At 47.5% G+C, this 26,581-nt stretch overlaps 2 protein-coding genes across 9 annotated transcripts in view; one reads left to right on the forward strand and one right to left on the reverse strand.

Moving 5' to 3' along the window:
* On the forward strand, positions 1-20,102 carry LOC116560095 (putative C-type lectin domain family 20 member A). The gene is made up of 8 exons (XM_032291305.1): positions 1-123; positions 2,318-2,674; positions 4,902-4,967; positions 7,346-7,711; positions 9,232-9,330; positions 14,835-14,942; positions 15,716-15,801; positions 18,633-20,102. The coding sequence occupies exons 1-8, from the start codon at positions 84-86 to the stop codon at positions 18,711-18,713; spliced, it is 1,203 nt and encodes a 400-aa protein (XP_032147196.1). The 5' UTR covers positions 1-83; the 3' UTR covers positions 18,714-20,102.
* RASAL2 (RAS protein activator like 2) overlaps positions 19,392-26,581 on the reverse strand; it is a 371,400-nt gene continuing 364,210 nt past the window's right edge. For all 8 annotated transcript variants that reach the window (XM_032291299.1, XM_032291298.1, XM_032291297.1 and 5 more), the window contains one exon: positions 19,392-25,203. In XM_032291299.1, the coding sequence (XP_032147190.1) occupies positions 25,039-25,203 (165 nt within the window). In that variant the 3' untranslated portion in view covers positions 19,392-25,038. The remainder of the gene's footprint in view (positions 25,204-26,581) is intronic.

Genomic DNA, 26,581 nt, shown 5'->3' on the forward strand with positions numbered 1-26,581 from the left:
GTGTCCGCCAGAGCCCCGCCAGTGCCTCGCGAGTGTCCGCCAGTGCCCCGCCAGTGCCCGCCAGCGCCCGCCAGCGCCCAGCCATGCTGCCCCGGGCGCTGCAGCTCTCCCTGTGCGCAGCAGGTGAGGCCCCGGCCTGGAGGAGGGTGCCTGGCTCCATGCTCCCCAGGGCTGGGAGCTGAGGGAAGGGGGCGCTCCCCTGAAGCGCCCAGATTTCCAGGTTGGAGGGAAGGCAAGGTGGAAGGAAATGAACGCTTTTCCACCCTCAGGACAGGGGTGGGAAGGGGGCCCCGCCGCCGCTCCCTGCCCGCGGCGCCTCCCCCGACCCCCGCCGGCGTCCAGGTGCGGAGCCCAGAGCGCGGTCCTGCGGCACAACGTCTCCATCCGCCCCCTCACCGCCCTCACCAGACAGTGCTCCGCCCGCGTCAGAAACGCTGGGGCCGCAGCAGCCCCGTTCTAGCGGCCGCAGGTCACCTCAGGAGCGTGTGCAATGCACGGAAGGGCATCGCCGGGGGTGGACGGGGCGGGCATTGTGGGGTCCGCGGGCCAGGGCGGCAAGGTCCTCGCGGGAAGGGCGCCGTGGGTGAGCCTGAGGGGAGGAAGGAGCGCCAAGGCAGCCAGGAAGAACCCTGGCGGGGGCGCCGCGGGGGAGCGAAGCGCGCGGGGCCCCTGGGCTGCGACCCGCGGAGGCGGGTCCGGTCTTCCGCCCTCTGGCTGCAGAGCGGGGACCGCCCAGGGTAGAGGCGACTTGGGCCCAGGCGGCGGCAGCAACGCAGAGAAGGGCAGAGTTCGAGGAGGCTCAAGGCTGTAGAACCGACGGAGAGACAGAGGTTGCTCCCGAGGCTCCCAGGTGGGGCTGGAGAGGCCGGCGGGAGGGGCGCCCTGCACGGAGCTGGGGCGCCGGGAGTGGACACCGTCCTAAAATCAGTGATGCGGGCCACAGCCAGTTATTTAAAAATCATGATAATAATAAGCAGAACGCTTTTCTCAGCGGCAGGAAGCATCCTCCGCTGCGGCGGGCGAGAGGCGCTGGCTCTCTTCCGCAAGTGGCTCCTCAGACCGGCCCTCCCACCCGCTTCTTCCCTGCCACCGCCTGGGCCCAGCTCCCCGGTCTCATTCTCCTCTCCTGGCGCATCTAGCTTGAAGGGTTCCTTGTGGCCAGGACCCCCAAGATCCCAGCGCCAAGTCCTTCACTCCTCTCTGCCTCTTCCACAGGCAGGGCCTGGGCAGAGCAGGGCAGCCCTGTCCAGCCGCATTTCCTGGGACCAAAGGGATGGAGTCAAGGAAGGAAGGAACACAGATCCTGGGGCTTGGGGTGGCTTCCTGGGAGACCTTTGATCTGCTTGTCAGTCCCTCCCTCCCTTGCGTTCCCTTTTCCTCTCTTCCCTCCCTCTCCCCCCTTCCTTCCTCTCTCCTTCCCTCTCCTCTCTCCCTTCTCTCTTCCTTCCTTCCTTCCCTTCTCTTTCTTTCTTTTCAACACATTGAGCCCTTGTGATGTGCCCAGCATTGTCTGGGCCCTGGGAATATCATGATAAATGAGGCTGTTCTTTGCTCCTAAGTTGCCTAGACCAGGTAGTACAGACAGAAAAGCAAAAAGGTCTCTTCCCTGAAAGCTTTTAAAAAATTCTGATGCTGGTCCCAGTAACAGAGATTCAGATCTTTGCTCTAGGCGGGCCTGGAAATCGCTGTGTTTGAAAAGCTCCCTAGGTGACTCCCGGGTGCAACTTTGGCTGTGAGCCCCTGCTGGAGGGGCAGTGCCCTGCCACGGAGGGCCTGGAGCTGGGAGCCTGCCCAGGGTTCTTGAGTCTGGGCTGTATTCCCTTCCCACCGGGTGGCATTGGCCACGTCTCTTTAACTCTCTGTGGCTTGGTTACCTCAATTGTAAAACAGGCAGAGTGATATCTTAGGCAGCTGGAAGAATTCCGTGAGCTGACAGCGCCTGGCGGCGCTCAGCAAACCCTGTCTGTTGTTATCAAGCACTAACTGCAGCATATAGGAAAGGCACCTCACCTTTTCTGCAGAAAGGATGGGCAGAAGGGTGGGGAGTTAGCTGGGCAAAGGGGTTGGGGAGATGAGGGAATGGGAGAATAGGATTTGTGGGTTGAGGGAGCTGGAGGAGGTGGCCGGCTCTTCCCGATTAAGAGTGGCTCGTGCCAAGGCTGGGAGGCAGAGCTGGATACAACTGGTGGATCAGTGGCGAGGCGCGGAGGGGGCGGGGAGGCTGGGGAGGCCCACCAGGGTGTGTCTGAAAGCTCTTTGAGGACTAGAGGTGGGGAGGGGAGGGACAGCTGTGCTGTGACAGCCTCTCCTGCTCCAGCCCTACAGCTGGTGAGCAGTGAGAGGAACTTCGTTCTGGTGAAGGAGGAGCTGAGCTGGTCCGACGCCCAGCAGCACTGCCGGCTGCACCACACAGACCTCGCTGACCTGCAGCTAAGTGACATGATGGAGCTCTCCTTCCTCATGACCAGCACCCCAGCTTGGATTGGCCTCTTTTTTGACGCAAGCACTTCTGGCCTGAGATGGTCCAGCGGCTCCTCCTTCACAGCCCTGGAGTGGGCCCTGAAGATGCCCGAATTCGGGGTGGGCATCTGTGCCACGCTGTGCACTCGGCTGAAATTACTCAACATCGGGGCTGCCTTCTGCACAGCCCAGAAGCCCTTCCTCTGCTACTATGGTGTGTTCGCATTCACATTTCAGGCTTCGCTTCCCCCCCCCCAGGCGCCTCGCTCTGTTAGCAGCTCAGGCTGGAGTGCAGTGGTGTGATCATAGCTCACTGTAACCCCCAATTCCTGGGCTCAAGTGAGTCTCCTGCTCAGCCGCCTGAGCAGCTGGCACTACAGATGTATGCCAACACTCCTGGCTAATTAAAGAAAAAAAAAGCCAGGCATGGTGGCTCACACCTATAATCCCAGCACTTTGGGAGGCTGAGGTGGGTAGATCACTTGATATCAGGAGTTCAAGACCAGCCTGGCCAACATGGTGAAAACCCGTCTCTAAAAAAGACACAAAAAATTACCTGGGCTTGGTGGTGGGCACCTGTAATCCTAGCTACTAGGGAGGCCAAGGCAGGAGAATTGCATCCAGGAGGCGAAGGTTGCAGTGAGCCAAGATCGTGCCATTGTACTCCAGTCTGGGCAACAAGAGCGAAACTTCGTCTTAAAAACAAACAAACACCTTTAATAGAGACAGGGTCTTGCTATGTTGCCCAGCCTGGTCTCAAATTCTTGTCTTCAAGTGATCCTCCTGCCTCAAGTCTCCCAAAGTGTTGGGATTACAGGCATGAGTCATTGGGCCTGGCCAGGGTGGCTTGTTGCTTTTCAACAGCAAATGAGGGGGTGGGGGGTGGGGTGGAGAGAGATCCACCGTTTCAGAGGAAAACTGGTCATGACTTTACTCTTTGCCACATCACTTGCTCTCTGTGGCCTTCATTTCTATTTCCTCTGCAACCCTATTCTGAAGACCCCATTAGAAAAAATGGGTGCAACTCAGGATAGAGTAAAAATAAAATCTGGAAAGTTCTTCTCTTGCCAGTTAAGGATTTGGGGGAAGGAGAAAAAGGGAGCCAAAAGGGAAATTCAGGCTGGGGTTTGGGGGATGCATGCGTACCTGTGCAGAAGCAAGAGCAGAATTCAGTCTCCTTCTCATGAAGCACAGGTGGATGGTTAGGGTCTCTGCTGGGCAGGAGGGGAGCGGCCGCCCTCTAGGAGATCCCCTGCTTCCTGTTAAGCGGGCAGTGTGAGCCAACTCCTCAGGCATCTTTTCAGGAAATCCGCCATTGGTATGCCATGCACACGTCCCCCTCCTTGTGCTTCACCGGGCCCCTCTCTGTCCTGGCTGCCAGTGCGCCTGACTCCCGACTTGTTGCTTCTGGGAAGATCATGCAGGAGCTGGCTGTAGTGTGCTCAGCGCTTTCCTGGTAAGAGTGTCACTGCCTGCTTTTCCCTCTGTCGGCCAAACTCAGTCCAGCTCTGTGCCACCTTCACCTCTCAAATACAGTTGTGGAGGGCTGACCTCATGTGTGCCCAACATGGCCACATGGTGCCTGCCCCGGGACCTTGAGAATAGCAGGTGTAGCTGCCTAGATTTCAATGCTGGGTTCCCAAGGGAGTAAGGAGATTACGGGGGTGGTAAGTGTGCCTGGGACCAGGAGGCCTGCGAAGGGAGGGGTATGTATATGGGGTTGTCCTCTGCTCCCTACACTGTCCCCACACTCCACCAAGATGGGTCCTGACCCCTCACGCTCTTCAGCTCTGCATCTCTGTTGCCAGCACAGGAGCCAGGTCAGCGCTGTCTCTCCTCTGGTCTGCCTTTGCCCACTAAAGTCTGTTCTCTACACAGAATGAGCTTGTAAAAAGGCAAATCAGATCACTTCCCTGTAAAGAAGAGAATCAGTGGCCCTGGCAGCACTCAGAGCCCTGTCCTTCAGCCATCAGGCCTCGCCTCGCCTCTTTGGCCTCCTCTCCTACTCCTGTCCCAGCCACATGACTTCCTTTGGCTCCTTCCCACCGCAGGACCTTTGCTGCGGGCTGGTGAAATTAGGACAAAATGTACATCATTGAAAGTAGAATTATATCTTGCATGTATACAGAGCTTTGAAGTTTGTTGTGGCTCTGCTCGGGAGGCTCCTCCCAGCTCTCTGCAAGACTCACTCCTTCTCATAGTCTCCTCAAGAGCAAGGACTCTGCTTCTCTTATTTCCGCGCCATTTTCCTAGGGCTTAGAATAAGGTCGGCAACACAATAGGTGCCCAGTATTTATTGAATGGATTGAATCGATGTAGAAATGGATGGACGAGCCTACCTGCTCCTGAGCTCAGTCATCCTGGCTGTAACTGGACAGCTCCTGGTACCTGCAGAGGATCCTGGGCGTCCCTGTAACTCATGGTCTGTTTCTGTTTTACAGACCCTGATGTTGGGCACCTCATCTCCACGAAGCCCTCTCTCAGCCTAACGACCTCTCCAAAGCTAGGTACATAGCTGCCCCCAATCCCTTTTCTCGGAATTCGGCTTGTTTTGCCTTGGACCTCTCCACCAGGATCAGCCGGCAGGATCTCCACCCCCAGGTTCCCTTGTTCCCCTGACTCCTGCCTGGCTGTCTGGGAGGGATTTCCGGGCTTTGCGGCCCCCTGGCTGAACCCCATGGAGAGAATCAATGTTCTTTATTTTTATTTTTTATTTATTTTTGAGATGGAGTCTCGCCCTCTCACCCAGACTGGAGTGCAATGGCACGGTCTTGCCTCACTGCAACCTCCGCCTCCCGGGTTCAAGCAATTCTCCTGCCTCAGCCTCCTGAGTAGCTGAGATTACAGGCGCTCACCACCACACTTGGCTAATTTTTGTATTTTTAGTAGAAACAGGGTTTCACCATGTTGGCCAAGCTGGTCTCAAACTCCTGACCTCAGGTGATCCACCCGCCTTGGCCTCCCAAAGTGCTAGGATTACAGGCGTGAGCCACCGCAGCTGGCTTATTTTTTATTTTTATTTTTTAAGACATGATGGCTTCCCTCTGTCTCCCAGGCTGGAGTGCAGTGGTATACTCACAGCTCACTCAACCTTCCTGGTGGGTGATCCTCCTGCCTCAGCCTCCTGAGTAGCTGGGACTACAGGCATATGCCACTATGCCCAGCTAATTTTTTTTTTGTATTTTTAGTAGAGATGGGGCTTTGCTATGTTGCTTAGGCTAGTCTTGAACTCCTGGGCTCTAGCAATCCACCTGCCTTGGCCTCCCAAAGTGCTGGGATTACAGGTGTGAACCACTGATCTGACCAATGTCTTTATTTTTCTGATGGGCCCAGAGGGGATGGTGACTGGTTCCAGGTCTCCAATCAGAGACTGGAAGCAGAGAGTGGGCCCCGGCTGCAGCCCAGCTCTCACTCTGGGGTTGGGACAGGGTGGTTCCTCTTCACAGCCCAAGTACCTGCTCATTCATCTGGGGGTGGGGGTGGCTTCTCTGAAATAGTGCTCTCTGGCATTACTGCCTTGGTATCTTTTGAAAAGTTTCTTCCTATCTGATAGAGAGAAGTTCTATGACAGAGGCAATCTACTCCCTGAGCCTGGTCTGTGGAGTGGGTTTTCTGCATGGTGTGGGGCACAGAGCTGTAGAGTGAAGATGGCAGGGCTTCCCATATTTGAATCTCTAGCATGGCACGAGTTCGGGCAGGTCGTCACCTCCCTGAGCTTCCTTTTCCTCATCTGTGAACTGAGGTTAATGACACCACCTTCTCAGGATGATAGTGGGAGTTTTCAAAGATGGCACAGGCCACATGCATAGCTCAAGGGCTGGCACATACTAGTGGTTTAATCAAGAGTAACTTTAAAAAACCAGTTTAGATAGGGAAAATGATAGGTAAATCGGAGGCAAATCTCAATGGGCTTAGGTAAAAGGCCCATGTCCGAGTTTGGGAGGCTCCATTTGAATTTGAGCATGTGACTCCCAACTCGGTAAACACAAGTGTTTTCTCTTCCGGGCAGCCCCCCCGGAATCAATGCCTTAGGTCGAGTCCCAGCCGCTTACGTCGTTCCAAACTTGCATTGTCTGGAAGCTCAGATGTGCAGGTGTATGTGCTACAAGATGGGACGTGCTTGATGAAGGGCAGGGTAGACTGAGCCTGCCCTACCTCAGGACCTGGCCCAGTCCAGCCTCGGGCAGGGACTGGCAGTGGTGGCTGTGGGAGGTCGGCATCTCAGTCTGTCTGGGCTCCCTGGAAGGCTAGGCCACTGAGCCTCCTCTGCCTCCTGTCCACCAGGCCCATCCCTCCAGGCTGGCCTCTTCTCCCTGGCTCTCCAGGCACGGTGAGCCTGGGAACATCACACACTTCCTCTATTCTGCTCAGCCCTGGATTCGCCTGAGAGCCAGTGGGGCAGGCGCAGCCCCTAGAAAACACACTCGAAGGTGACCCCAAACCAAGATTGTTCTGTCTGCCTCATAACCCCCCCCCACAAATGGTCACTACCATCTTGCTATGTGCATACTATTAATAAATCACTGTGCTAAACCATTTGCATATGTGATCTCATGCGGTCCTGATCTTAGGTACTGATTACCCCATTGTACAGATGAAGAAATTAGGACTTAAACCGAACCTGTGAGGCCATATAGCTACAATAACTCTTAACCCTGCTTTCCCTAATGCTTCCCCCACCTGCTGCTATGACAGCTCACCCATTCTTCCAACCTAGTATTTAGTCTACCTATAAAATTGTGGTTTTGAACAAACCTAACACTCAAGGACTGGGGACAAGGGTCCACCCATGTCAGACAAGAATTCTATCCCCGGGGGTGATGGAGGCTGGGCTGTCAGAGATCCAGGCCCTCAGGCCTGTGATGTCCACATTCTTTGACCCCAGCTGTGGTCCAGATCGGTGGTCAGACCTTCATGAGATTTGACCAAGTGATGACATGGTACTCGGCCCTGCTGTACTGCCGCAGCCACCACACAGACCTGGCCGACCTGCAGATGGTGACGGACAAGACAGGCAAGGAGGCCTTGAGATCCCTCATGAGTGAGACTGAAGCCTGGATTGGCCTCTACCTCAATGCGAACTCTGGATCTCTGAGCTGGTCCAGTGAGCTGGGGGCCAGCATCCCCTCCTGGCTGCAGGTGCCGATGATGGTGAGAGGACTGTGCGCAGCTCTCGGCATCTACGTGACCTACTCACTGCAGGTGTACACAGTGAACTGCTCTTCCCTGCTGCCCTTCATCTGCTTCTATGGTGAGTGACAGTCTGCTCTTGCTGACCCTGGGCCCACTGAGGATAGATTGAGGTGGGAAATGGGTTTATTGGGCAGCAGGTGACATTGAGGATACACCCAAGGAAGCACTGCTAGACTCTGAGGGTAACTGAGTTCTGGAGCAGGCTCCTGAGATCCTTGCACTATAAATGTGTGAGGAGGTTGTATTATTTTAATCCTGGAGATCTTCACATAATGGAACGGACTCATCCAGCCTTAGGGCACTGGCAATTAGCAGGAGTGATTCGTTATTGGACAAGGAAGTTAAGAGTCTGGGCTTTGGAATCAGACAGACTTTACCGCTTGCTAGAAATAAGGTGGGCAGCTTCTCAGATCCTCCTTCTCCTCATCTGGGAAATACAATGAACAAAATGAACTGATGGCACCCACCTCATAGGATGGCTTTGAGGGCTGAGTGAGAAAGTGAATCTAAGGGGCCGAGTAGAAACCCTGGCACAGAGGGGGCCCCCAGCCAGATGGGAGCCATGGTTGTTTTTCTGTCCCTGTGAATGCATGGGAGCCCAAGTCCTGCCTGGTGGCCCTGTTGACAGAGGAAACAACCCCCAGGCCAGGCAGACGTGCTCTGAGCCTGTCCGTGGTTGTGTGATAGGTATCCTCCTGCCTTGCTCGTTGCTTCTCTCCTTCCTTGCTTCCTCCTCCCCTCCATTTTTTTGGTAAGTTTTATTGAGATGTAACTCCCATCTTAAAATTTACCTTTTTATTTTTTATTAAATTAATTAATTAATTAATTTTTGAGACAGAGTCTCGCCCTGTCACTCAGGCTGAAGTACAGTGGAGCTATCTCGGCTCACTGCAACCTCCACCTCCCGGATTCAAGTGATTCTCCTTCTTCAGCCTCCCGCGTAGCTAAGATTACAGGCGCATGCCACCATGTTGGCTAGTTTTTGTATTTTTAGTAGAGATAGGGTTTCACCATGTTGGCCAGGCTGATATTGAACTCCTGACCTCAAGTATTCCATCCACCTTTGCCTCCCAAGGTGCTGGGATTACAGGCGTGAGCCACTGTGCCCAGCCAAAGTTTACCTTTTTAAAGGGTGTACTGCAGTGGCTTTTGGTATATTCACGAGGTTGTCCAAACATCGTCACTAACCTAATTTTAGGACATTTTCATCACCCCCCACCCCAAAGGAACCCCTTACTGGGTAGCAGTCACTCCCTTCCCTCCCCGGCAACCACAAACCTACTTTCTGTTTCTGTGGATCTGCTTGTTCTTGGCTGTTTCTTTCTGTTTTGGATTTGATGAGATGCATGATCCTTATCCATAAAGAAGCTCTTCCTCCCTGAGCACTGCTTGCTGTGAGGACTGGGGACGGCGAATGTGCCTCCTGCAGGGCACACGGTAGATGTGCAACAACTGTGCCCTCCTGAGTCCGGGGCTACCGTGATGGGGAACCGAATGCTGGGCGTCGGAGCCTGGGGTGGCCACTCACCTGCTGGGTGTTGCAGGCCCTGCTCTCACACTCTCTCTGTTTCCTTGCAGACCCCTCGGTTGGACACCGGGCTTCAGCAGAGTTGCCTCCACTCTTCCACGCTTCCTCTTCAGAAGTGACAGAGGAAACAACTCCCAGGCCAGGCAGAGGTGCTTTGAGCCTGTCGTTGGCTGGATCTGGGGTATTCAGAGTCTGGGGAAGTAGCAAGGGTGGCTAGCAGGCAGGGGTCCAGGGGAGGTCCCATAGGCCCCTCCTAGAAGTGCCAGTGAATGCCTAGAAAAGGGGTGAGCTAAGTGGGTGGCAGTCAAGGGCCACTTATGCAGAGGGGAGTTTCCCTCTGCTCCCAACCCTGCTGGGCCGGCCAGGGGCTGGGGAAGGAGGACTGAGCACCCTCAAACTCCCTTTTCCTAGAATTGGGCCCCTGGACTTGCAGCTCCAGGGCCAGGAGACCCAGGAGAGGCTGTCCAGTCTCTCAGGCAAGAGGGTGAGGCCCTGGCCTGGGAGACAGAGTGGGAAGACCGCTGAGCAGTGCTCTTGGGGAAAAATCATCAGATAGGCCCTGAGGCTCAGTAAACAGAGGGAAACACTGCAGAGGGGCTTCCCAAAGTCCCTCCGAATTGCAGGTTCCTCTGCAGGGAGAGGATGAGGGATGAGCTATTGGCATTATTGTGGGGAGGTGGCTGGGAAGGGCAGTGACAGCAATCCTACAGCATTTAAGAATTCCTGAAACATCTTCACAGCCATTACCTCATTTTACTTCCCAAGAGTTCTGAGGCTAACTAGAGTAATTGAGGGCAAAATCACCTTTTTCCTGGCCTCCTTACAGATTCCTGTATCACACAAAGGGATTATTGCCTTTTTTGAGGACACAGAAAAGTGAGGGCACTTGATCAAGGTAGAGCAGAGCCTCATTCATTCACTCATTAGAAAGCGTGGAGGGAGTCTTGTGCTAGCCCAGGCACAGCCACCGGACACCGCGGAAAGGGAGGGCTTGTTCTGAAGGCGCTCACAGCAGGCTGGGAAGAGGCTGGTGCTTGGTATAGTCACAGGCATGGTGGGGACACTGAGAAGGGGAGCATCCCCTCTCTAATTGTCCAGAGGATTTCCCAGAGGAGGTGACTTTACAACTACTGGAAGAATGAGGAGTATCTAGCTTGCAAAGTGGAGTGGGGTGCGTGGCTGGGTGAGGACTGCAGGTGGAAGGAGCTGCAGGTGGGGTGGGGACAGTTCGCACTGGAGAGTGTGGGAGCCCAGATCCTGCGGGTCCTCTGTGAGTCGCTAAGGGACCTCACCCTGAAGGCGACAGCGCCCAGGCCGGTAGCCGTGGTCAGATTCGGGTCAGAGCTTGGCGACAGCCTGTCTTCTTCTCATCTAAGGTCTATCCTGGCACCTGCCTGGCTGCCCCAGGCTCACGGGCCACCTGGGCCGCGCTATCGGGTTCAGGAGGCCCTCCCTGCTAGCCCCTGTCTGCAGTGGGTGGGCAAGCCCAGGCGTGGAGGGGGCACAGGCCCGGGGAGCCACTGCGCGACGCCACTCTTCGGCGTCCTCGGCTTTGGGAGGGGTCCCGGGCGCAGCGGACCCCACAGAAGTCTTCTCTCCAGCCCCAGGGACCAGCGCCGGACCCGTGGGCGCTTCGCAGGGCCCGGCTTCAGCGGCCCGGCTTATGCAGAGCGGGAGCCCGGAGCCCCGCGAACCCGGCCTCCGCTACCCCTACCCGAGCGCTTCCGCCTCCGCTGGCCCGGCGACCCTCCAACCCCAAGGGGCGGTGACACCCGGCCCTCCGGCCAAACTTACCTCGGTTCCGGGGGAAGGACCCAGGATGCCTCGGGTCACTGCCCAGGGCGCGTCTTCCTACCCTGCGCACTCCGCGTCCCAGCCCCCGAGCCCTGCCGGTCCCGCCTCTAGGGGGAGCCTCTCTGTTCCCCAGGAAGTGACTGCGGTTCTTCTGGCCTCCGCTTCGAGCCCCCAGCTCAACTCCACCCGCCGTGCCCCAGCTACTCCCAGGACAGCAGCACCCACTGGGTCCTCCACATCCAGCCGGGGCCTCGGCTCCCAGGCTCCCGAGAGCTCTCTGGGGACCAAAGAAAGCATCTCGGACTCATCTGGCTCAGGGAGCCCAGCCGTGCCCCAGAGGACAACTGCGCCCCCTGACTCTGCAGCCCTGAGCCAAAACACCCGCCCAGAGGCAGCTGGGAGCTGGGCAGGGCTCCAAACAGGTGCCTGTCTGCGTCGCTCTAAGTTAGGACCTCTACCTGAGGCAGGCCCCAGCACCCTGGGGAGTTCCTTTCTTGGGGCGACCAGGCCTGGCTTCCATGGGTAGGGCGCAGGCCAGGGAGTTGAGGATGAGAGGTGGGGTGTGGTGTGGGGATGGTGTGTGCTGGGCCAGTCTCCCCACCCCAGCTGCATTCCAGCGCATTCTGCAGGGGTCCTGTCTGGCCAGAGCCAGCTCAGTCTCGCCGTCCCTGGGTAATTTAGGATGGATGGAGATGTAGGCGAAGTGGGGTGATCTGGGGGAGAAATAATTCATTTTGGTTCTAAGAGCAAGAGTCTGACAGTCAAGGGTTGGAATATTGGCTCCAATACCTACTGTGTGGCATTATGCAAGTTTCCTAACTTCTCTGAGCCTTAGTTTTCTCATCTCTCAATGCCTGGCATCTGGGAGACACTTGATAAATGGTAGTTATTACCATTTTAATCTCAATTCTCTAGTGAAACGTTTAGTGACTCATCCTTCTCTCACGTCTCTCCTTACCTGAATAGATGGAGCTGGCCTCATTCTCATTTTATTAAATATAAATGACTACAATTATGAATTATTGAGACTGCAGAATCTCACAGGGCAGAGGCTGTTCTGTACTTCTTTGTATCTCTCCAAGGACTGGGATAGTGCACACTGGTAGATAATTTAATTTGACAATCATTTCCTGAGTACCTGTTTTGAAGAAGGCATTGAACTGTGGATGAACTGTGGATGCCAAGATGAGCAGGGCTGTTTCCTGTTTTTAGAAGCACATGGTCTCACAGGGACTAATGGAGACAGCCAGGACAGTTGGAAGGTGCTGCACGGAAGTGTGAACCAAGAGCTGTGGCAGGAAAGCGATTCATTTCATTCCGCCTGGAAGGTGGCAATAGCATAGAAGGTGTAACAATGGAGGATTGCATCTGGCAGAAAAGACTAGGAAGTTCTTCCTGGCTGAAGGAACAGCATAGGTAAAGACAGATGTCAAACTGTATGGTTTGTTTGGGAATGAGAAGCAGTTTGATGTGACTGGCGTGGGCCATGTACTGGGGAAGGGAGTGGCAGGGGGTGAGGAGAAAGGGGTACACTGGGGGCAAAATCTGAAGGACTTGATTTCCCCCCCAGTGGAGCCAGCAGAGGTTTTCCCAGGTGAGCAGAATGCTCAGATCTGTAGTTTCCAGAAGCAAGGTGGTTAGGATGACGTAGACAGTGCTTGTATTAGGATGTTAAGTGAAAATGGCACTATCAATGCTTTGTACACAATACAGTCACAACAGGTTGGAAGGAAATATCAAACAATGCATAGGAATCAAGTCTGGAAGGAGATGTGTGACAATGTTAACAGTGACTACATTCAGGGGATGAGAATATGGATGTTTCCTCCTCTTCTGTGTTTCGGAATTTTACATATTTATCCACTTCATTAAATAAATTTACAATGCTTTGGGTGGGCAAAGAGGCCTTTGGAGGGGTGGCCAATCAGGAAAGGAGAGACAGGAAACGTGTGTGGGGAAAGAATGTTGCACAGCGTGGGTGAGTGGAACTGAGGCCTGTTCTGGAGCACTGGAGTGGGAAGCGACATGAGGGAATTGATTTTACATTGTTCACAGGTGACGTTAACTGAAGGACCAATACAAATACATTTTTAAAAATGCCCAGCTTTTGTTCATTGAACCACACAAATGCAAAGTTTAAAAAATGCTTACTCGGCCTGGGGCAGTGGCTCACATCCATAATCCCAGCACTTTGGGAGGCCAAGGTGGGCAGATCATGAGGTCAGAAGTTCGAGACCAGCCTGGCCAATATGGTGAAACCCTGTCTCTACTAAAAATACAAAAACTAGTCGGGTGTGGTGGCGCATGCATGTAGTCCCAGCTACTGGGGAGGCTGAGGCAGAAGAATCGCTTGAACATGGGAGGCGGAGGTTGCAGTGAGCTGAGATCAAGCCATTGCTCTCCAGCCTGGGTGACAGAGAGAAACTCCATCTCACACACACACACAAAAGATGCTAACTTTTTCTTTTTGTTTTTAGAGACAAGGTGTCACTCTGTGGCCCAGGCTGGAGAGCAGTGGTATGATCATAGCTCACTGCAGCCTTGAACTCCTGGGTTCAAGCAATCCTTCCACCTCAGCCTCCCAAGTAGCTAGAACTGCATGCAGACACCACCACACCTGACTAATTAATTTTTTTTTAAGATGGGATCTCATTATATTGCACAGCTGGCCTTGAACTCCTGGCCTCAAGCAATCCTCCTGCTTCACCCTCCCAGTGTTGGCATTACAGCTGTAAGCCATCACACCTAGCCAAAAGATGTAGTTTTAAAACTTATTTTTGTACTTACTAGTGTGGCAAAGATTTGAATGGGGGATCATGCTGGGAATATGGGAAAAACAGTGATCTCGGACACAGTAGGTGTGTCAACTGGGGCTACTACTCTGGTATCGGAATTTGTGTCAGTTTCAACATGTGCAAACTCCTTCGTACAGGAATTCTACCCTTGGGAATTAAGGAAATAATAATATGAGGTACACACATAGATATGCACCCTCCACACACAGGGTTGTTTGTTGCAGCATTATTTATTACAGTGAAAAGCTGGAAACAACGTAATGTCCACTGGAAGCAGATTGGTTAAGTTAAGGTATATTCAGTGAAATATTACTATGCAGCCTTTAAAGCGAGCAAGGGAGATCTTTACACATTCAAATTCACAAATTCAAGAGTGTGAAGGACCTTCTACAGCAAAGTGTTAATCATGGGTGTCCCTGGGTTGGAGAGGGGATATATTTGCTTAAATATTTTACGATATACTCCAAATAAAAGCATTATTTCCATATTTGAAAAAATAACAAGACATCTGCAAGGCACTGACAGGACTTTGGTGAGTGAACATGAGAACAGGTGAGACGGGAGCAAGGGAGCCACTGAGGACACCAGGGTCTCTGGCTGGAGCACCTCTGGGCATGGCCAGTCATAGAAGCGAAGAGGGAGTGCTGGGGGAGAGGCTGAACTTGTTTTGGGATGGAGATGAGATGTTGAGTGTCCCTGGGTGCCACGGTGGGGGCTTTGTGTAGTTGGCAGACAAAATAAGGACATTGGGCCCCTGGGAGCATAGGCTACTGAACAAAGAAATTTTGATGAGGAAAAACCTCCTGATATTGCCCAGGCCCCACAGATCCTTCTGCCAGGGGTGCTTTCTGAAAGATGATGGTGTAGCTACTCAAGAGCTGGGTCCAAGAGCCTGTGGGGGTGAGTCAGGGATCAGCAGGCACCGAGCGTCCCACCTTGCTGTTTACGCAGCAGCTAGCAGTGGTTGTCCCTGCCTGTCCTTTAGCTTAGGGGCAGTCACTAGCATCAGGCCACCTTACTCCTGGTTGTATTTGCAATAAATCTTTTATTTTCCCCTCCTGTAGCTGTGACCAGTGTAGGGAGTGGCACTGACAGAAGAGATACAGCTGCTGCCACGGAGGCCCAACATTTGAGTTCAGAATCTAAAGACAAAACATCAACACCAAAATCAGGTAAATGCTTCTGTCTACCAAGTTCCCACTCTTACCAGTGGAGCAGCTGAATCTGGACAGTCACTTCTTAGCACAGGGCCCTTGAGACCTTTTCATGGAAGACGGCACAAAATGTTGGGAACAGGGATAGGAATAAAGAGGTGGATTCTGGTTTATGCTCTGTGACTATTATGAAAATTTACAGAAGAAGTTTCTGAATTTCTGTTTCTCTTCTGCAAAGGGGATGATGTAGTGAAAACTCCCCTGCCCATATCATAGGGTTGTTGTGAGCACCTGAGGTGATTATAAACTTCATGAACAATCAAATGAAATGCAAATGTACATGAGATTGTAACTCCTGTGATGATTATGGGTGGCTGATGCACAAAGGCTAATTATTTAAAGGGCCAGAGAACTTTTAAGAGTTTTCTGTGGTGGGAACCCAAAGAGAGGCATTTCCAGCACGGTGTGGAGTATCTACTTACTGGATTAAAAGTAAGGAGAAAAATGCAGAAGAAACAATAAAGAAAATAATTGCCTGATGGGTAGCCAGGCTGTGGAAGAGCCCGCATTATCCCAAAGTGTGGGACTCTTTTTTCAGCCACTAATTGGTTGGTCCTAATTATGGCTGAGCATTCTTCTGCTCAGCAGTTTCTTTCTTCTTTCTTCTTGAAATCCCAAATCAGCATGTAGCATCTATGCTGTCCACCGGGTGCTCCTGACTGCCTAGAACTTGAAGTTTTCAAAAGGAAATAGGGTAATATCCTCCTGAACAGGTAGCATTTCCTTTTCAGGGCACCCTTTTGGAATCCTGAAAGCAGATTTTACCATCTCAGCTCTGATGGACCCAGAAGAAATGAAAGACCAATTTTTGAGACAGGTGAGACTTCTACCTACTCTCTTAATTCTGATCAGTCAGATGACTTGACATTGCAGTCTTAAAAAAACCAATATATTAATGTGGAAAGCCTACGGAATAAGACCTCATCTTGTTCCACCGCCATCACTTTGGCTCATGGTGACAAGTTGGTTATGTGCTAGGATCTTTTCTTATCCTCTCCAACGTTTTTCCCAAGCTTTTTTTTTTCAAGTCAAGACAGCACATTCAGAGGGATCTAAGTTTGGGTCTTAGTTTTGCCTTTATCCATTGTTTTGGGAAAGTAACTTAGTTTTTTTTTTTTTTTTTGAGATGGAGTTTGGCTCTTTGTTGCCCAGGCTGGAGTGCAGTGGTGCGATCTCGGCTCACTGCAACCTCTGCCTCCCGGTTCTCACGATTCTCCTGTCTCAGCCTCCTGAGTAGCTGGGGTTACAGGCGCCTGCCACTACACCTGGCTAATTTTTGTATTTTAAATAGAGATGGGGTTTCACCATGTTGGTCAGGCTGGTCTTGAACTCCTAACCTCAGGTGATCCACCCACCTTGGCCTCCCAAAGTGCTGGGATTACAGGCGTGAGCCACCATTGCCCAACTGTAACTTAGTCTTTCTGAGCCTCAGTTTCCTCATGAAATAGGAACGATAATAAGGGCTAACTCATATGGTTGGTGTTACGATTAAATTATATATTCCATATAAAGTGCTCAGCAAATAATCTGACACACAGTTGGTGCTCAATGAACATTAGCTATTACTGAGTCAGGGTCTTGCTCTGTCCACCTTGGCTGGAGTGCAGTGGTGCAATTATAGCTCACTGCAAACTCAAACTCCTGGGCTCAAGCAATCCTTCTGCCTCAGCCTCCCAAAAGGCTGGGATTATTAGGAGTGAACCACCATGCCTGGTCGGCTACTATTATCAACATCATCACCATAGTGTTCCGAATATACATTTGTTCCAGACTTATTTTTGGTTCCTAAAAAGTATTGTGCCATGGGAGACTGTGAAGAGGAAGAATTGTTTCTAAATACTGGGAGAAAAGCTTCAAGCTGATTTTTGAACGTGGTCTAAGGATACATTTCTCAATTATATCAGATAATAACCACAGGATGTCAGTGCTAGATGTACCCTATAGACCAGTTAGCCACAATCTTAATTTTACAGACAAGGAAACATTGGCATTTACCTGTTAGTTTATTGCAATTTATTCATAGGCCAAACAAATGTCACCCTGGCAATTTATTCTAGAATTTCACAAAATCAAGTTTCTAGAAAGACCAGTAATGTGTGTCTGTAAGTATATAATGTATATGTGTTTATTATAAATTTTACTGATATAAAGAATATATAGCACACAATATACAAATTATAATAAGATATGTAATACTCTTTATTATAATTTCATAGAACCAGTTGAATCTTACAAAATGCTCATGATTTTGGAAAATTCACATGAGCACGTGACTGTATGCTTGCCAGGAGTGGACAGGGGTACTGGAGAGCTTTTGGTATATTTTGCTATTGAAAAAACAAGTACGGATGGTGTAATTTAGCAACTGATAAGTTTCAAGTAATAAGACTTTAGGTAAAGAAAAGTTAAGAACCTTTTTTTTGGGTGGGGGGCAGTCAAAGGAATTTTGAGTTCTCTATGTTGTTTATTCCTTGTAGTTAGGGGCCTTCTTTTTGGTTGGGGGTGGTGGAGGTAGACAAAGGAATTTTCAGTTCTCTATGTTTACTTTTTTTTGTTTTTGTTTTGAGACGGAGTCTTGCTCTGTGGCCAGGCTGGAGTGCAGTGGTGCGATCTTGGCTCACTGCAACCTCTGCCTCAGCTTCCTGAGTAGTTAGGACTATAGGCATGTGCCACCATGCCCGTATCTTAGTAGAGACAGGGTTTCGCCATGTGGGCCAGGATGGTGTTATTCTCCTGACCTCATGATCTGCCTGCCTTGGCCTCCCAAAGTGTTGGAATTACAGGTGTGGGCCACTGCACCCGGCCTTGTTAACTCTTTAAAGTCAAATGCAGCATATTTGATTCTGGCCTGGGCCCTTCAGCACTCTTTGCAGGGTGTACTCATTGAAGCTTCTGACACCAAACCAGAAGCCATCTACCTTCTGCTTTAAATTGAAGCCAGTGGGGAAACTGGCATCAAAACAGGGAATTCCGTCTTCTGATCAGCTTTGTCAGAATGTATCAATTCCATATGTTAATGGAGAGAATTTCTACCTCACAGATTTAAAGGATGGATTGGTGGGGACAAGGTGTGTGTGTGGGAAGCTTAAGTATATATTATGAGTTTTAGTAGCATTTTAAATTCCAAATAGAAGGTAAGAAAATACCTGTAACCACCTTATCCCAGTTTCAGGATTGGGGACACAAAATATTTTAAGGCCCCTACACACAGTGCTCAGAGGTTGATTTGGACTAGTGGTTCTTACCCCCTGACTCTTCGGAATCCTCTGGCAAGGTTAAAAAGAAAAAAAAAGGCCTGGCCCCATCCTTAGAGAGATTCTATTTAATTGTTCAATGGTGGGGCTCAGGAGGTACCCCTCTTTTTTTTTTAACTCCCCAGTGATTCTGATGATCAGGATTGAAAATCACTGATTTAGTCATCTGTTTTAGTGTCCTTTGTCATTAAAAAATTTTTTTTTTGCTAACAAAATTAATTTATGTATTTTCCCACTGGTAAAAATGCAAATGAAAAAAGTCAGGTAGCTAGAGGGAGGCTAAAAACAACTACAGGGTATGGATATGCATAAAGGTTTATGGGTGGATAGTTTAGGGCTGAGAGGACCATGAGGTAAAAAGACATCAACAGTTTCTCTCTTTTGGATGTTTCAGATCCAGGAAGTCTTAAAGCTTACATTAGGTCACGAACAATTCAGACTGAAATGGGTCAGCTTCGAAGTGAACAAAAAGTAGCACAATTCTACGGATACGCAGTTTCCCTTTCATTCAATCTTCTCTGGATTTTGAGTAAATTATAATTTTTTAATCCCTAGTAGAACAAGATTAGGAAGAACTCAAGATGTGCCAAAAAGCATAGACCTACAACTAATGCAAAATAAGACTACACATGAAACCTGCATCCCTGGATTTTACAGAATGAAACAGGGATACAGGAGAAGACGGGTGTATTTGGGAACAATAAACTTGGGAATGACAAATGAACTTCTATTAAGAATTTAAAATAAAAAACCTGAACTAAACAACAAAAATCCTGAAAACAACCCCATTAATCTAACTGAAGAAGTATGGAGGATAGTAGTGGTCTAGGAAGCTAAGTGGGGCTACACTTCCTAATAACCAGAGGAAACTTTACCTGCCACAAGTTACTAAAGAGATTTCAAATTCTGCAGAATTTGAAAGTAACAGCTTTATCACAATACATGTTAATACTATTTATTTGTCCTAAATTGAAATCTTATTACATGGAACTTGGGAAATGCTAAGACAGACTGTTCTTAATGTTAAAATATATCTTCAGAATAATATTCTGTTATATGTTTCATTTCTCATTTCTTTCCAAGTGTCCTTGTCACCCAAGTGCATGCTAGAAGACAGCAATATGTCAAATATAGTAGCAACTTTAGTCTGAAATGTTTAAAGTTAAAGTTTATTTGTAGTCTTTGTAGGAATAGCAATAAAAGACCTCAAACGTATCTATATCTGTACATGTACAAGAACCATCAAAAATTATTCACAGAACAAAAATAAATCTTCTTTAGAACAAACCCAGGTAATGAAATGCAGATATGGATCTCACATATGGAACAATCTAAATGCTACTAGCACAAAAATATGGCTTTAAAAATAAAATAAAATCTTGGGTTTTGTTTTTCTAAGGTGTATTTCTCTCTCTTGAAATAAAAAATAAATTATTTAGAGCTATCCTTGTAAAATAGTAGTGTGTTAACACACTCTTATTAAGGCCCTGGAGATGAAAAACAAAATCAAATTTAGAAGGTAAATTCCTCACAGGTGTAACTCAGGTTAATGTGCTGCTGTCTGCTTAAGTTAATATAACTAGGAAAGGTCTAAGCACCAGTCAAAATTTAACCTAATTTACTATTTAGCTTTTCTGAAGGTGGTCATTGAGTCAATTAGTATTTAACCTTTTGTTGAACTGGGAATTGAAATGTTTCCCTGGAAAGTTTGGAAATCATGTAAGATGTATTTATACATAAATATCTGTACCCCCACATAGATGATGGAGGTCCCTAAAACACAACTTCTGTGGAAATCTCTCTATAACAACAAATAAATCTGGTTTTAAGTCCCAAACTAAAACAAAACAAAACAAGAAACAAAAAAACCCAACCTTCCTAGGGTTAAATGAGGGTATTTAAATGAAAAATAACAACTGAGTAGGAAATTAAAATGTATGCTGAATACGGGCAAAAACTACCATTTTCCGTTCCTTGGGTGGCTCACTGCATTCCCCAAGTCTTGCTGTGTTGGGTACTCAAACACCTGAGGCTTAACTGATCAGGAACTGAAACTACTTATTTTTGGATCCTACTCTCAGATCAGTGATACTCAACTTTATTTCTATGATTCCCCATGGTATCAATAATGATATCTAGGGTTCTTGAGATAATGCCAAACCAAATCAATTTCAAGTCACTTTAACGTATATATACATATAACACATATAGTACATTTTTAAGGATGAATCTAGAATGACTGTCATAAAAGCTAACAAGAGCATAAAATCTGAAAATCTCAAAATTTGGGAATCACTAGTCCATAAAATGGATTAACATTCAGAAAAAGGAAGCCCCAGGAGTTGTGTTTTGTGTGGGTGTGTGCATGTGTTGTCTACAGAGTCTGCCTTTCTATGTATCTACGTATTTTCAGAGTGTGCAAAGGACAGAAATCTTCCCGTTTCCTTGAAACTCTGGGCTACTGAGGAGACTGCTGATGCATTTGTTTCCTTATGGTCAAGTCTCTTCCTAAGGTTCTTTCACTCCTCCTAAGATACTTATTCTATCTCATGCAAATTTCATCACTTTTGTCCTTCCTAAACCCAAGAGTATACATAATTGGGTCATGACAACAAGAATGCCTCTAGAACTACACACAATCATTCAAACATGAAAAGAGATTCTATTTAAAAATTCAACACTCCTTTCTTGCTTTTAAGAAACTAAGTCCTTCGACTGGCATATTGAAAAAACAAAGTATCCCAAATTACTGGCCCCCAGGTAAGGGGTAGGAAGGCAACTATTTACTGCTGGGGTAAGCAGGAGATTTCACTATTAGACTTGAAAAAGGGGGGAATGGAGAAGAGAGCCCTTTAGGCTTTCCACAGTTGACAGGAGAAGATGGAATCCAAAGGTGTAGCTGAAAATGCAGTGAAGCTGTGACATGTGGCTGTTGGGTTTGGCCCAGTGACAAGTCGAGTCTGGTGTCAAGCTTGCATGGGGCTCAAGGTCACAATGGAGTAGACTACGGGACTGACGTAATCCTGAAGAGGGTTCCTTTCCCAAGCTCAGTCCCGTAACCAGCCTTCTCAGGAACTCCAGGCTAGAGATAACTAAACCAGCCCTCGAGGAAGGGGAAACAAATCCTAATGCAAACTCACCTGATGGCAGTTCTTTTGCTCTGGGGCTTCCCAAGGAGAACTCTGCTCCCAATCTGGTATACCTCTGAGAACACAGTGAAAGCCAGGGGTCTATAGAGCCACAGACCCATAAACGAAGGCCCTGGGTAGACTAAGATTTGAAAAGCTTTACTTCCAAAGTCAAGCTCATTCTTAGGGGCATAGGTTAATGCTCACAGCAGTCTTAGGTAATCTTTCTTTTTCTTTCATAGTCTTAACACCATCACAGGGAAACACAGAAGCAGAACAGTCAGAGAAATCTAATTCTGACCAACTTGATACCATATGAAAAAAAGGAAAAAGCTATAGCAACATGATTACCTCACTTTTTTCTTACTGTTAGACTGCCAGAAACCCAAACAGTACCTTGGTGATAGTGCTTGGAACATAGCAAGTGCTCAAGTGCTTCTTAGAGTTACATAGTTATAATCTCTCCTCTGACATAGCTTTTATTCAGAGATCCAGGGAATATGATGACCTGAAGGAAATGTGACTCTTTCTGCTGCTTCAGCTCAGATTGCTTATTGCTCCAGTAATATAAAAGGTAATAGGAATATTTTTTAACTCCTACCAACACTGTCCTCATTAATGTTCAAGTCTGTTATCAGCTAGACAAGCACTTTACAAGCACCACCTGAATTCCAAATTCCACTCAACCCTGATGTATCCTGCACCCCACAATGTGGTGCTGTATTGAGGGAAACAGGAAGTGCAAGACATTGCTTTCTTAATCTATCTGCCTCTCTTCAGCCATGTACCTCCTCCTCTCAGCAAAGCAAAGTTATATACCTGTTTGAACTGAGGAAAAGCCAATAAAGAAACATCTCCATAAAAATTGTCACCTGTTGCTGGCTTCTCTTCTTAAAAAATCCTTCAGAGTAGGTTCTACAGATTGCAGCGTTCTCTAAAGAAATACTGAGAAAAATGTTTGGACAGGAGTAGGCTCACAGGATAATCTAACATTTAACGTCTGTCAACAACTCTGAACTTTCAGCTTACTTGTAACATTCTTACTGTTATTATTACTATTTTTACTATTTCTTCTTCATTCAAGATAATCTGGTAGTAGAGGGCTGCATAATCTGTCCAAATGTTTTGGGCATTAAATCTTCCAATGAAGAGCCCTCTAAGCAGCTCCCATGATGCTAATATGATACATTCTATCCATCAAAAGCACATTTGATTTTTTTGGGCTTCTTTCGATTCCCAATATAGGTAATTTTATCAGCCCTCTGTAATCCATAATCAGCACTTAAGAGCTTCCCAAACTCAATGGCAAGACATCACCCACATTACATACTTAAGGTCAATGAAACTGACAGTTCTCTTACAAGGTTTTCTGTGGCACAACTGAAGGCTTTTACAAAGAATCAATTAAACATGGCTTGAGCTGAGAATAGCCGAAACAAGAACACATCTATGCTTACATTCTTCCTCCTCCAACAAAGGGCACTTCAGGACAGTTACCTCTTTTTCCTAATAAAATAAGTGATTTTGACCACAGCGTGCCTTCAGCTTGGAGAGAAGGTGTGAGAATTTGCAAAACAAATACCAAAGGTGAAGAAAATGCAAGTGTCAAAACAGCTGGATATAAAGTATGCACATCACATAAACACAATGAGAAGCTCCCATTTTAGATCTCTGTCTGGCAGAAACAGGGACTGCTATGAAATAGGCTGTTTTAAAAGGTTATGGGTTATGTGGCCATGGTGAGGTTGCTAAAATGTAAGGTTCATCACAAAGATCCACCTGAGAAAGGGCAGAGCTCAAGAAGTTGAAATGTAAGCCTGGGACTCTGTGAAAAGGAGGGCTTGGTGTCTGTCTGGGTATCACTCAAAAGATGGCACTATACATGTTCCCTTCTTCTCTTATGGAGAAACACTCACTTGATGCATATGGCTCCCTCAGGTTTTTTTTTCCATCCCCTTTTTCTAGAATAAAAATTCTTTAAAGCTTATAATTTAAAATAGACATAAACTTATTTGAGAAACATTGTTGCTTTCTCAACGTAAAACGACTGCTAAGATCTTGCTTAAAGAGGTTCAAGACCCTTTTAACATTATATCTGAACAGTATAGAAGGCATGAACTTTTCCTATTTGTGCAGTTATATGTACATATGTGTGGATATATATGTATATATATATATATATTTGTATATATAATGTCTGTTTAACATGTAACATTCCATACTTCTGTTAATCAAGGCTGCATTCAAGATGACAGTTCATACCTCTGGAAAAAAGGAAATGAATTAGTCTCCATGACTTTTTCTGTTCTGTAATCATAAAACTATGGATGACAAAAGTTGAAATTGGGTCATTACTGACAGATCTACCAAGAGCATGGGAATAACAACTGGAATGTGCCATCCTGACACTTTCAATTTTTTTTTTCTTTTTTAAACATGAGTAATCATCACTTTTAAGAGAGTGATGCTTCAGATTTGGATTTCCTTTCTTTACTGAGGGGATGAGGGGAAGAAGCACTTTAAAAGTTAAAGAGGGAGATAAAATTACCCTGTCTATAAATTTGCTAGTTGAATGGATAAAATCTTTATCCCAAACAAAAACTGTAACTTAACAAATAGAAAAAAATTTTTAATAGGAAATATTCAGAGATTCCAGCTATGGTATGGTTAGCCCTTTTCTGTATGGAAGAAAGGGTGTTGATCTGGATGGCTTATGGACAGCTATTTAAATAACCTCTCCAGGGGAGAGTAAACCCTGTTGGTGATGACAGCTCCCACCATGGGGAGGAAAGTGCAGTGAACATGTGAAGATGAAGATGGTACGTGGAGACATGAATATTTATAGTTTTGTAAACTCTAAAGAGGAAAAAGAACACCCTTTATTACAATTGGGGTTAAAAAAAAAAGCCCCTATCTAAAAGAGAAGATTCCCATCTGCTGTAGACAGAGGAAATAAACATATTGACAGGAGTTCAATCAAAATTACTCCTAAAGTCCAGTTTTGAAGCAACAGCTTTTTTCAGTGTCCTCTGAAACAGTGAATCCCAAATCAGATTAGCTGTCCAAACAGAACCAGTCTTGGTTGATCAGTGGAATAAATTATTGTTTTGTATGGATCTTGGTATTTGCATGTTTTCTGAAAGGACAAGGGGGCCAGAGTGGGGTTTTTAAACTAGTAGATGAATCCCTGAAAAATTCATTCTGACAATGTCCTATTGCACACCATGTGCTTCTATCAGATAGATGCTTGGTCTCTACCTACTGAACCCACGGGCTCATGTCTCACTCATACAACAGTTCCTACTTTACTTCCTCTAACAACTGCAGTGCTTTCAACAAGAGGAAAACAATAATAAAAATAGTAATAATCAAAAAGGTAATCTACATTATTAACTTCCTTTTGGTATATTACAGTGGTATTTTCTGTACATGGCCCAGAACTAAGTTCCCTATGTACATAGAGATGTGGGGGAAAAGCATTGACCTTGGAAGTCGTCGCCTTATGCCCTGAAAGACAAGGTTCCTTTCTTCATTCAAGAGTTTCTCACCACATTGCCATTGTGAAGTAGCAACATTCTGTAAACCTGGAGGGGCTAGGTAAAGGTCTGGGAACAGGAGAGTGGGTCAGTTTCCTTCGGTCTCCTTCCACAGTCTGTCTATTCACAAAGCCCGTCAGCAGCTGCTGTTTTTGAATTCACCATTCTCCGTGATGGAAAGCTTGGTGGGGTTGGTGGGGGAAATGCCATTGCGGACCTGCATGCTGTACCGCTCCTTCACTTGGGTCAGCGCACTCATCAGTCTGGTGTTGGCTGAATCCAGGGACACGATCCGTTTTTCCTACAACATACCAATCATGGCTTTATTCAGGCTACAGGTAGGAGATAACATGCTTTCTTTACTGAATGACTAGTCCAGTGCTTTCTGTCAAACAGCTGTATGCATGGTGCTTCCCAGACAAATGGAACGTCTCTGCCTCTTTCTGCACACTGGTCAGGTTCAGCTTCCCCTGAGCCCAATGGGTCTCTATTTTTTGTCTCCCTCTCTCTCTCTTCCTTTCAGCACAGCAGGACTTTTTATTAATAATCTCTTGGGACGTTAGGTTGTCATGTAAAAGTGATACCACGTGTTACTTCAGACTATGCAACAGAGGTATCAAGCTGCCTTACTATACTAAGTGCTTTTGGTCAAAATTGAAACATGGAAATTAGGTGGCAAAGAAAGAAGCACCAGAGGTTTCATTTCACAGAGGAGAAGAGCATGTGATCTATGGGTTCTTGGCCCCAAAAGAGGGCGTATCAGTCACACTTGGAAAGAATTCACATTGTGCTCAAAATTAAAACAATACATGGTGGCAGTGTAGAGTCACCAACAAGGTGAGGATGCAACAGCAAGAGGGGAAATAAGCAGCCGAAAAGCTCAGACCAAGGAGTTACTTGAATATGGGGAGGGAGATGTGGCCGAAAAGGGAATGCCATCAACATAACACATGAGAACAAACAGAGAACACAGGCTCCTAGACCCATTCCAGCTCAGAGTTACTCCAGGAGGGCTGCCCAATACAGAGATTGCTTTCACTTTACTTTTGAGTCTCTGAAAAAAAAATGCTTTAGAAACAATATTTGGAAACCAAGCATTGTTGACTATACACATGCAAAAACCAAGGGGGAAAAAATGGGGGGAAAAAGGCAATCTAACTAAAGGAAAATAGGACTATCTAAAATTTTTTAATAAAATCATTTTATCAAAATGTTATCAGTCTTATAAAGATTAGGAAAGATACCCTAATCTTAACTTCAGCAGCTCAGTAAATCATTTCAGAACCTTTCTAACATGAAGTCCATAGTTTTTATAAAACAGCACAGAAAACAGTCTTTACCTATGCCTATAAAATTAAAAAGAAAATAACAAACGAGGAACCACCCCAAAGCCAAAAGGAACTTTATGACCCTAGGGGTTTTTAAAATTGACCCTGAGAAAAGCATGATAAAGTTTAGTCATGGTAAAGTTCAGAGAGGAGGTAGCAGGGCTGATGGCTAGTGCCGCTCCTTACTATAAAAACAGCAGCTACCCAGGGCTGCCATGTAGTGCTGCACTTTGGGACACATGCTGCTGGGAGCATGCAGAGTGAAGACCATGGCCCTCGGAAAATCTAGGTAAAATCACATACCACCACGGCATCAAGTAATACTTCCCTTTACTCTCCTGCTTCCTGGGG

The sequence above is a fragment of the Sapajus apella genome, unplaced genomic scaffold, assembly GCF_009761245.1.
Source record: "Sapajus apella isolate SASKATOON/1434 unplaced genomic scaffold, GSC_monkey_1.0 scaffold25, whole genome shotgun sequence".
NCBI classification, from domain to species: domain Eukaryota; kingdom Metazoa; phylum Chordata; class Mammalia; order Primates; family Cebidae; genus Sapajus; species Sapajus apella.